The sequence below is a fragment of the Chamaea fasciata genome, unplaced genomic scaffold (assembly GCF_029207755.1).
Source record: "Chamaea fasciata isolate MVZ Bird 193981 ecotype frontalis unplaced genomic scaffold, bChaFas1.0.hap1 SCAF_24, whole genome shotgun sequence".
NCBI lineage: Eukaryota > Metazoa > Chordata > Aves > Passeriformes > Sylviidae > Chamaea > Chamaea fasciata.
Genome location: NW_027094109.1, coordinates 6,712,985 through 6,724,592, shown reverse-complemented (window position 1 = coordinate 6,724,592; position 11,608 = coordinate 6,712,985). Strand labels below are relative to the sequence as shown.

Below are 11,608 nucleotides of genomic sequence, written 5' to 3'. Positions count from 1 at the left end.
CAGTTTCCATCCTCACCAGGACAGTTTGCCCCCCACTCTGCACCAGATGGGCTGAGAGGTGACACCTTGACAGACGTCAGCCGTGCCCCCACCATCTACCAGCTCCTGCCTGCTTGCAGCACTTGCAGGAGATCATCACCTTGGACTAGACTGACTGGAACTGCTGGGAGCTGGAGAAGTGGCTGAAGAACGGAGCAGGAGCCTTCGACTGGGAACCAGTGATGAAATATTTCTGTGAGCTGGAAGGAGACAGGTGAGGCTGGTGCCCTACTGCCTGTCACTGACCATGGTGGTGGCACAGGCCACGTGTGGTGCCAGGAGGCCACAGGCACAGACACTAAATATCCACAGAATGAGCCTTCATCTACTTGCTTTTGCATTTTCTTGCCCGGGAGAAGTGGGCTCAGAAGCAGGAGAAACTGAGGAAGAAGGCGAAGCAGGTCCTGAAGCGTGATGTGACCAAAGCCAACCCCACGGGCCCCGTGTCCCTGCTGCCAGCTGACTGCCTCCTCTCCACAGCCTGGGCTGTGCCAGGCACTGCCTGAGCCCACCAGCTCCTACCGTGGCTTCTGGCCAGGGCCGTGGCAGCCGCACGTGGGACCAGGCACGATGGCACGGGCACCACGCGCTCCCAGCCAGCCCCGAGGGGACCCGGCGAGGGAAAACAGGCAGAGCCAAGTAAATGAGGCTCTAGGGAAATTAAGGCAAAGTGGAAGTCCTGGCAAAGCGAGGTAATAATTCCCTTTCTGAACGAGTGACTGTTTGGAATTTAACCAGGCGAACGCGATTAAACCAAATGGATATAAATTCTAGGTGCGGCGGCAAGTAATGAAGTGGAGAAAATGAACAGCACCCAATTAACAAGGAAATCGGATCTGCTGCAACGCGTGGGGATCTAATGAAAAATGAAGGCTCAACTGCCCCTTTCAAAATTTTTCCAGATGGAGAACACCCGTTTTACATCCAGCATTTTCTGGGATACCCAGGGGATTGCAGCGGCTGGGGAGAGCCGAGGATGCTTTCCAAAGTCCTTGGAGAAGTGAAATCCCTGGGAAGGCTGGTGCGGGCAGAGCCCACTCCGATGGGATCCAGCCACAGGAGCAGCCGGGCTCGGAGCCCCCGGAGAGGACGGCGTGTTCCACCGCAGACCCCGGAATGCAGAGCCCTCGCGGCTTCCCTGCTCCCAAATAACCCGGCTGGGGCTTCTGAACCTGCATGCCGGCTTTTAACCGGCGGGCTCACAGCCCTTCCGTTTCCCACCAGCTTCACAACAGCGTGGGAATAACGGGGAACGGGGGAACCCCGGCACCGGCGGCCAAGCGGCAGGACCTGCGCGGAGGCTCGTGACAGGGATGCGCTATCGCGACAGGGGGGCTGCTACACGTGATGCATCAACTAGTCCCTTACGGCAAACGGGGTTTATTGCCAGTTATTGGTTAATTACAGGTCATCAGTGAATTCCTGGGGCCTGCGTGCCTGCAGGCGGGGGCTCCGCACGCCCCGTGTGCCCCTGGGCCCATCCTGCCTGGACTCTGCGCCCGCAGCTGCCGCCGAGCCGGTGCTGACGAGGCGCCGGTCGTGTCCCCGTTCCCATTTTCCCGTTCCCATTGCCCCGTTCCCCTTTTCCCGTTCCCGTGGCCCCGTTCCCCTTTTCCCGTTCCCGTTGCCCCGTTCCCGTGGCCCTGTTCCCCTTTTCCCGTTCCTGTCGCCCCGTTCCCATGGCCCCGTTCCCCTTTTCCCGTTCCCATTTCCCGTTCCCCTTTTCCCGTTCCCGTTGCCCCGTTCCCATTGCCCCGTTCCCATTTCCCGTCCCCGCCGGAAGGGGCGGGCCCTGCACGCGCGCATCGCCCCCGGTGACGTCACGCCCAGCGCCGCGCGCGGGGCGGGGGGCTCAGCCGCTGAGATCTCGGCGCGGCCATGGGGGCAGCGGCTGCCGAGGCCAACCGGACGCTGTTCGTGGGGAACCTGGACCCCAAGGTCACCGAGGAGCTCATCTTCGAGCTCTTCCACCAGGTACCGCCCGGCGCCCGCGCTGTGTGTACCGGGGCAGGGCGCGGCGGGGGGGCCGCGGCCGCCACGGCCGGCGGGGCTACGGCGGCTGCCGCGGGACAGGGTTTGGCGGGGCGCACGTGCTCGGCGGCGGCCGCTCTCTCCCGGTGTTTGCTTAACGCCTTCGCCCCCGATGCCAGGCGGGCCCCGTGATCACCGTGAAGATCCCGAAGGACCGGGATGGACGGCCCAAGCAGTTCGCCTTCGTGAATTTCAAGCACGAGGAGTCGGTGCCGTACGGGCTGCGGCTGCTCAACGGGATCAAGCTGTACGGGCGGCCCATGCGCATCCAGTTCCGATCAGGTAACCGGAGGGACCTCAGCCAGTTTTCTGGAGGGAAGGTGGACTGCTGTCAACTGCCTTAGCCTGTCACAGAGTCAGTTAATCGGGGGAATCGCAGGAGCCTCTCCCCAAGGGGTCCCTCATCTGCTAGCTCTGCTCCCCTCACACCCTTCTGTCCCGGTGCTTCCACCAGGGACCTTCCGTCCCTCTTGGCGAGTATAACCCCTTGGCTGAGCCTTCTCTTTGGGTTTTTACTGGTTATTCCTGCAGCACCGCTAAGATCTCTTCTAAATTATCACAGAGCACGTGATAAATGAGGCACATTGGCTGCAATCTCTCTGCCCTTTCTGGTGGGAGTTAAGACAGTTGCAGTACCTTATTTTGGTAACTGGACCACGTGCTTTTGCAGATCACTGACAAAACTTGAGAGCCAATTCAAAACGTGTTGATTTTCTGCAAGTTCACTTCACACCTGAGTTACTTAACTGGTAGTTGCGGGTCTCCTGAAATATTTATCTCTCCCCAGGGAGCAGTCATGCAGCCCAGGATAACAATCCATCCTGTTCCCAGCTCGGAGCTGCTGGCACCAACCCTCCGGGGATGCCTCATCCAGCATCCAACAGGTATGAGTCTCACCAGCCCGGGAGTGTGGAATTGAGATAGACATTGCATGGTTCACCGTGTTCCTGGCTACTTCTAAATGCAGTTTGGTGTTTCTTTCCTGAGGAGGGAACACCAGTGGGATGCAGATGCCCCTCGGACTGCAGCAGATGTGTGTTTAAGGCTGAAACTCCTGGTCTGTTTTCCCTGCAGGTATGAGAGGGTTCCAGATGGCATGGCCTCACCGGGGTTCCCATTGAGCCTGCAGAGACAAGCAGTGGTACGTGCACACACTCACAGGCACAGGTTGTGGAAATATACTCTTGGAGTGCTGAAATGACAATTCCTGAAGATTTGAAGCTCCTGATACAGAGAGGGCCAGCTGGGAGGGCTCTGGGCTCTGGGAGTCCAGAAGTAATGGTTCTGTTCCATTCTGGTATTTGCAGTGCGAGTCAGAGGCCAGCCCGGGGTTTGGGTCAAGCACTCCACTGGGCAGCCAGTGTACCAAACCGAGCATCCCTTTCCCTCTTTCCCTTCCAGATGAACAGCGCGGCTCGGCAGCAGTCCCACTATGGGGGGAAGTACGAGCAGCCCGGCTTTGCCCCCCCTGGCTACCCGCACTCCTTCCACGCCCTGCCGGGCTCCCCGGGGCCGCGGCGCCCCGAGGGGCCGTCCCCGCGCAAGGGCCGGCTGGGCGCCCACCCCTACTCCCCGGAGAGCCGCCACTTCGGCCGGGACCGCTTCGGGGAGCCCGACTACGGCCGGGGCAAGCGGGACGACTACGGCTTCGACGAGAGGGGCCACGAGGCCGAGCACCACTACCGCGGCGGCCGCGAGGAGCACTACGACAGGCACCGGGACAGCTGGAGCTACGAGTACCGCAGGGAGAGCTACAGAGAGGCCAAGTGGCACTCGGCGCGGCACTGATGGACTCGAGGGCGAAGCAAATGTGACCCGTTTTTCACAGAGTACATGTATAAACCCCCACCCCCCAAAAACCCCCACTGAAGTCACCTTTTAGTGTTTGTAAAAATATCAGCAGTGCAGTCCTGCCAGACTCTGGTCTCAGTATTAAATGTGTTAACTCACACTTCAGGGGTTTTCACGGGGTTAAAAAGCCACGGTGAAGTTTTGGAGAAACTCCCACTGTCCTTGTATCACAGAAAAGTGCTGTTAGTATCTTTTTAGGAGAAAGGAACATCTGTGTCAGATGGAAGGGTCTCGCGTTTTAAGCAGAGTTGAGGTGGGACAGATACTGCCTGGCATCTGCAACATTCCTCATGTCATTTTTTATATAGTCATAAAATCACACAATGGTCTCGACCCCCTGCCCGAGGGAGGGATACCTTCCACTAGACCAGGCTGCTCGAGCCCCATCCAACGTGGTCTTGAACGCTTCCAGTGATGGAGCATCCACAATTTCCACGGGTAACCTGTTACAGTGCCTAAGCACCCTCACAGTAAAGAATTTTTTCCTGTTTTTATGTAATCCAAACCTACTCTCTTTCTATTTAAAACCATTCCCCGTTGTCCATTTAAAATATTACAGTATTGTCTTGGAGAACATTAAAAGTCTCCCTGGGGCAAGCCCCTGGGTGAACTTCCGTATTAGAGGCGGGGGCAGCGGAGCTGCTCCGTGAGACCGGTGACGGCGGGAGCGCCCCGGACTACGGCGGACCGCATCTCCCAGCAGCCCTTGCGGCGCGTCCCCCTCCACGGAGCGCGGGCGGGGGCGCGGGGGCCGCCGGGAGCTGTAGTGCGGCGGCGATGCTGGGCGGCGGCCGCGCCGGCCTGGGCCGCCTGCAGATCTGCGCCGGGCGGTTGCGGCGGGGCCGGCGGAGGGCGGCGGCCATGGCCGGCGGCGATATGGGGCAGCGCATGGTCTGGGTGGACCTGGAGGTGCGGGGCGGCGGCGCGGGGCGGCGGGGGGCGCGGGGAAGGAGCGGACGGGACGGGGAGCGCGGACCCCCGGGGCGCGCTGACGCTGCCGCTCGCCCCTGGCAGATGACGGGCCTGGACGTGGAGAAGGACCAGATCCTGGAGATGGCGTGTCTGATCACCGACTGCGACCTCAACGTGCTGGCCGAGGTGAGCGGGGCCCCGCGGGCGGCCCCGGCCGCGCCGCACCGCGCCGCGCCGCTTGCGGGGGATGCGGGAACAAAGTAACGCCGGGCGATGCCCGGCTGCGGCCGCGCCGGGATCCGCTGCTCCACACCGGCGGCGTGCGGCCGGCACCGCAGCGCGGGGCCCTGCGTCACACCGCACTCGGTGTCTGCGGGCTGGACTGCTCCGTGCTCTGAGTGTGCTTGGCACTAAACTTGTGCGTGCTTCTAAACTTTTTTTTTTTTTTTTTCCCTATTACCTTTATGTTTTCCTCTCCCCGCCAGGGCCCGAACCTGATTATCAACCAGCCCGACGAGCTGCTGGAGGGCATGTCCGAGTGGTGCAAGGAGCATCACGGGAAGGTAAAACCCGCCTGCGCCTCGCCGCGATGGGAATGACGCGTAGTCCCGATCTGGGCCGCCTCGGCAGGGACTGCTCCCGGGCTGAGCAGTCTGCAGGCACACAGAGGGGCCGAAAGACAGGAGACAGTGTCTGTCTTATTTTATATTGAGGAGTCCGCGTGCAGTGTTTTTCCCGAGGTCTCACAAGTCATCTGTGCACGGTTCGGACTGCACTCGGGGATCTTCAGCTTCCAGCTTGCCTGAAGCAGCCTGTGGTTTGCAGCCTGGTTTCTGATCGGTTGGAATAATGCTGGAAGCTGCTTCCTGGTTTGGGAGTGGGAAGCATCAGCACGGTGCAGTGAGGTTCCCTGGGAGGGCTGGAGCAGGCAGGGGGGCCAGACCAGGATCTGTCCTCAGGGATGTGCCACTGGCTCACATCTCCCCGGGCAGGGGCTCAGCCTGCTTTCTCCCCGTGTGGAGTTGGGAATTGGGGTTTGGTTCCTTGGTCCTCTCACAGAGCTGCCGGTCACCTCCTGCCTCTGTGGCAGCCGTGGTGTAGGCTGGGTTGGGTGGGCTCCTCTGACAGCTCCTCCTGCTGAAGTCTTGCATAAAATAATTCAAAATAATTCCAGTGGGGAAAGGGAAGGGGAGAATGCCTGAGTAAGAACGGGTGCAGGATCGGTGCAGAACAGTCCAGAGCCAGTCAAATAGAGATTTCTTCCTGTGGACTCAGGTGCATGTGGGATTAAACAGGCCTGTAAACACCGGGCTTTTGCCTGTCCCCTCAGCGCTGTGAGCCTTGTGGATTTTTTCACTGAAAGCTTCACTTTTGCAGCAAGAGATTATTTTTAGTTCTTTGGGCCACCAAATAAAGGTTCCTCCTTGCCAGAAGCAAGAGAGCAAATGGATTTTCCAGCCCCTGATGATGAGTTGAAATTCAAGTTAGTTTTCAATTAAGGGCTGAAGTTTTAAGACATCCATAACCCCCCCTCCTCCCCTTCGGCATCTTGCTCTCCCTGGGAAGAATTAGCAAGAGTTTGGGAAATGAATATTAATTTACTGTGATGGGTGCTTTTCCCTGCTCCAGTCAAGGATTCCAGCTCGGCTTCAGCTCGGGAGTGAATTGGAGATGGTAGCATGCGTCCTTGCTGCTCCTGAGGAGCTACTTATTTTTAATTGACTAAGAGAAGAGAAGCAATTAGAATGTAGATGAAAATGCTGCCACATAATGAATTTTTTAACCACCACTTGGATCTGTCAAGTAGATTTTTGCTGCACAGTCGTGGAAATATATAGCGTAGCCAGATGGAAATAAATCACTGAGAACACTTGGAGAGGATTTGACATTTAGCTATTGAGAAAAAAAAGAAGGGAGGAACTTTCCTGATTTATAGGAATCTTGATAAACCCTGAAGGCAGGATCCTGTTTATTTGTGTTCGCTGGTACCTGCTGCTCCCTGCTGGGGAGGTGAGTGCCTCTCCTGAAACAGGGATAGAAAGGGATATAGTGCTCTGCTGGCTCAAGGATGTGCAGGTGGATAAACAGCACCTCACGTCTTGGTAACTGAAAAGAACTCTGAGCAAAGAAATCAAAAAAAGGGAAAGAAAAGGCCCCAAACTCCAAAGGAAGGTCAGTGCTGTCCGGACTATTTACCCGCCTTGGTTTTCCTTCCCAAACAGGAGATCCCTGGGGAGAGTAAAGGCTGGGGTGCCCCAGAGAACTGAGATACAGAGCTCAGGAGGTACCCAGGGAACAAACAGCACTCGAAGGGTTGACCTTTCACTGCAGAGTTAAACATTTACTAGAGAACTGGAGCATTCCTGGCAGTGTCTGTGACAGGACGTTTCTGATTTATGACTTGGCTCTTTTTTGCAGTCTGGCCTTACTAAGGCTGTGAAGGAGAGTAAAATCTCGCTGCAGCAGGCGGAGTACGAGTTCCTGTCCTTCGTGCGGCAGCAGACACCCCCGGGGCTCTGTCCTCTTGCAGGTGAAGCATCTTCTTTCTTAACTACAGCACATCATGTGTCCTCACTCCCAGCGGCATGTGAGCACCCACGGGCACGTCTGGCAGGGATGTGTTCCTGTTCTGTGCTGTGTCTTTTCCTCCCTGGATTTCCAACCAAAGGCCAGATAAGGATCTTCCAGGTGTCCTGTTACCCAGAACTGCTTTCAGAATTTTATATATGATCTTGGGACAGGTGCTGAGTGAAATTAATACCAATGGCCACTTTCACTTGGCGAAAACCCGACGCTGGCATAATTCTTTGATATTTATCTCAGTGACACGAATTGTGGGAGTAGGTACTGAGGAATTACTAGAGGTATTAGTATTAAACCCCGTGTGATCCTGCAATGAAAATCTGACAAACCTTTACAATCATATTTGCTAGGAAATGGGATAAACGAGCTGCTTGTGAGTGGCTTTTCTTCCCCTGTGATCTCTCCCAGCTCGCTCCACCTGCTGTTCGTTTCCATGTTGCTCTGTAGCGTCTTTGAAGAAACATCTTGTTTGTGTCTTTGTAGGTAACTCTGTTCATGCAGATAAGAAATTCCTTGACAAATACATGCCGCAGTTCATGAGGCACCTTCATTACAGGATCATTGACGTGAGCACTGTCAAGGAACTTTGCAGGTAAATGTTGCCCCAATTAAGTGGTTTGAAAGATCCCCCTGGGGACATCCATTCGTGGTGCTGGGGCTCTGCAGATCACAGCAGGGGGACTCTGCAGGGCTGTGGCTTCTCTGGGTGTCTGTGACACCTTCAGCAAGTGTAACAAACCTGCAGCAGCCACCAGACATGGTTTTGAATCCCATTTTTTTTTCTAAAGTGGCAATTTTTCTGCTCACAGGCGCTGGTATCCGGAGGAATATGAGTTTGCACCAAAGAAGGCGGCTTCTCACAGGTGAGCCTTGTGCCTCTGTGTCTGACAGAGCAGAGCTTGTCCTGCAGAGAGCTCTGCTCTTCCTGAGCAGGACATGGGGCTTCCTGTGAATTCCAGCATCTGATGGTGGTGTCTGATGCAGGTGTGCTTCTGCACCCTGTCAGATGTTCGTATTCTCCTGTCCAAAGTCAAGATAGTGTAGGGAAAGCGATTATTAAAGTCCAGAGAACCAGAAGCTTCCTCAGCCCTTTTGATTCACTCTGCTCTTCAAAGTGCATGTTTGCTGACCATGCAAACAGTCACTTAATGGGGATTATCTGCCCCTTTTTTGGGCAGAGGTGGTCACAAAAATTGGAGAACTATGAAGGGGGGGTGAGAGTCCTGCTCCTATTTCCTGAGCTTGGAATGTGCCAGAGAGGTAGTAGGAAGGAGCCAGGGAACCTCTGTGGCTCTGCTCTGATGTGTCTGTGCTGGGTGGGAGGGTGGCTCTGGTCCACACAGAGGAGGAGGAGGGCTGGCTGTTGCAGAGGTCCTGGCCAAAGTTGTGGTTGATCTGCTGCTGCATGGAGCTGAGCCCTGAGCATGCCCTGGCTGGAGCTGGGCAGCTCTCTGGAGCCCTTGTCTCTTCCCTTGGGTTGAATTGTTTTTAACAGTTGATGCTGTAGACTCTGTTGGTTTCCAGCAGCTCTGTGTCCCAGGGTGACATAAACTAATAGGCTGTGTGTTACTCCCTGGCATGTCGGCACCACTGGACTTTTATTGCTTCCCTGAGACAATGAGGGTTATTTTAATTTCTGACAGGTGCACCTTCCATGTGCATCAGTTTAGTTGTGTGCAGCCTGGAAGTTTTCAGCAGCATTAGGACCTGGGCATAGCTGGAGATGTACCCAGGCACTTTGAAACCCTCCTTAATTCTCTTTCAGAGCACTTGATGACATCAGGGAAAGCATCAAAGAACTCCAGTTCTACAGAGACCACATCTTCAAGAGGAAAACGGATGAGAAGAAAAGGAAACTGATTGAGAATGGGGAAAGTGATAAAGCTGCCAGCTGATTTCCCTTCCTGCCACACCAGCCTGTAGCACACACTAGATGCGTCTCCTGGTTCTTTTTTGTTTGCCAGTCTCTTGGGAAGCTGCACCCTGGGTTACCTTGTTTCTTACCAGCTGTTCAATGCAGACAGAAGCCTGAGTTGCTGCTGCTTTTCAGTTTGAGCGGGGAATTGGCACGCTGGGCCTCAGCAGCGCCCGGGTTCGGATGTTCTGAAACACGCTGTTTGATACTCCTTGCACCTGGTTTTAGGTGCAGTCTTTCACGACACAATAAAACAGGTCAGTTGAAAAACTGTGGTTTTGGACAGCCTTTCTTTGGTGCTCGCCACGCTGCCAGGTGAACTGCTGTTCCTGGCCTCCCCTGGGCTGTCCTGGAGCGGGAGCTGCCGGCCCATAAAGCAGAGGGTGTAATGGAGCGCAGGGTGTGCAGCTCCAGGCATGTTTTTATTATGGGCATTAATAATAATGGCCATCCAGGGCTTCTCAATCCCGCTGATTGTTGGAACACCTGCTCTGCCAACCCTGGGAATGATTGTTATTGCAGAGAGGCCGTTAAAATGGTTAATGGGGCAAATAAATGAGTCTCTGAAATGTCTCTCTCCTCTGTCACCAACTCCCAGGTAAGTTGGCAATTCCAGCGAGGTTTGTTTTCTCTCTGGGCAGGCTTGGAGCAAGGCAGGGCTGAGGCACATCCCTGCACAGGGTTATCCACCCCAGCACCTGCAGAGATGCCTGGATGCATCCCTGTAGAGCTGCTGGCCCTCACCCCCTGGGGCCTCGGGACGGCACCGTGTTGGACCTGAGGACGTGGTTCACCCTTGTCGCAGCAGCTCCCCAGACCCTCATCATGGCCACAAGCCAGCAGAATCTGCTTTGTCTTTCATTTCCATGTTGTTAGTTCCCCCCCCTTCTTCTGACGACTTCTTTCTGACCTACTTCTCCTGTTTTTCATATTTCATTCCTTGTTCAGATGCTTTTGTTTTTCTTGAAATGTTTTTTAAGGAAAAAATGCCACCTGTGTTTATACATTTTTAAATATTGTTTATTCTTGCTTCTGAAGTAACGGTGCCGTATGGGGGATTTTTATCTCATTTCCCTGTGTTATGCAATTGCATTCCTGGTTTTCTGTGCTGGCATCATTTGAGGTTCCAATTTAGTACAAATTTGTCACGCACTTGGCAGAGCACAGATAAACCCCACCAAAGCGGGTGTTATTTTGGGCTGGAAACAAAGCTCCCTCCTGCAGCAGGGGCTGGGGAGAGGGAATGGGCAAGGACCTCCTGGCTTTGCACCATTCTCTTCTCTAGGAACACTTTCACCAGTTGTTTCCATGCTCTGAAAGCTCCATCAGCATCACACAGTCATGGAGGATCCAGATACAGGGATGCAAATAACTCTTTTTTGGATGTGGTAGCTAAAATAATTCCTCAAAGGCAAATCCAGAGTGTGCCTGGGAGCCCTTGGCTCCACCCCTAAATGCTTGCAGATGTCTCCCAGATCGAGGTTAACAGCACATAAAACCTGTGACTGCACAAGGAGTTTGTGCTCCTGTTCTCACTGTTCCGAACAGGAGTCCCCGCATCTCCAGTCACTGCCAGGATGGAGAGTTTCCTGTGTGGAAACTCCTTCCAGACACGAGCCATTTGAGCCTCCCACAATGGCAAAAAGAACAACCAGTTATCCCTCCCTCCCTCGCTCCATCTTTTCTCTGCCCTTCCCTGCACCTCTCGTTCTCTCCATCCATCCACACTGCACTACTTAGCTGCAAACCACAGAAATCAGGAAAAATATCAGCTCACGCTACACTTTTGCCCAGCTTCAGTGCAGTCTGCTCCCGTTCTCTGTTTTCAGAGAAATCCTCCTGCTCCCGGGCACAGCTGCTGGCTCCACCACAATGGGCCGGAAGAACTTCTGCCCTCTGGCAGCTGCAGCACTGACAACATCAACCTTATGAAGGCAGGGCATGAAACAGTGACCCTCAAGCAACATTCCCCCCCAGTTAGTTTGGGATGAGCTGGATGCTCGAGGTGGCAGGGATGTGTTGGGGACACTGCCCAGCCCACCCTGGCACCCCTGCCCGTGCTGCCCACTGGCCCTGGGAGCCGCCGGGTGCAGCTGCCTCGGCTCAAGGTCGGCTGCAGAGAGCCTGGAATAGAAAACCTTCAGACATGATTTTTGTCTCTTTTTTTTTTCCTCCCACTGCCGCTGATGATACCCTTTTACTGGAATAACTCTCTCCTGCTGACAGATAAGCTTTTAGGGTAGTGAAATCTCTGTGACACTTTAAGTGCCCTAAATG

At 54.9% G+C, this 11,608-nt stretch overlaps 2 protein-coding genes across 2 annotated transcripts; both read left to right on the top strand.

The window, feature by feature from the left end:
• Nucleotides 1-1,863: 1,863 nt before the first annotated feature.
• On the top strand, nt 1,864-4,576 carry RBM7 (RNA binding motif protein 7). Its single transcript, XM_066203388.1, has 5 exons — nt 1,864-2,013; nt 2,190-2,352; nt 2,858-2,954; nt 3,145-3,211; nt 3,472-4,576. The coding sequence occupies exons 1-5, from the start codon at nt 1,918-1,920 to the stop codon at nt 3,856-3,858; spliced, it is 810 nt and encodes a 269-aa protein (XP_066059485.1). The 5' UTR covers nt 1,864-1,917; the 3' UTR covers nt 3,859-4,576.
• A 122-nt stretch (nt 4,577-4,698) lies between these two features.
• Nucleotides 4,699-9,609, top strand: REXO2 (RNA exonuclease 2). The gene is made up of 7 exons (XM_066203539.1): nt 4,699-4,830; nt 4,936-5,019; nt 5,319-5,396; nt 7,252-7,363; nt 7,900-8,008; nt 8,226-8,279; nt 9,182-9,609. The coding sequence occupies exons 1-7, from the start codon at nt 4,699-4,701 to the stop codon at nt 9,309-9,311; spliced, it is 699 nt and encodes a 232-aa protein (XP_066059636.1). The 3' UTR covers nt 9,312-9,609.
• The last annotated feature ends 1,999 nt before the right edge of the window (nt 9,610-11,608 follow it).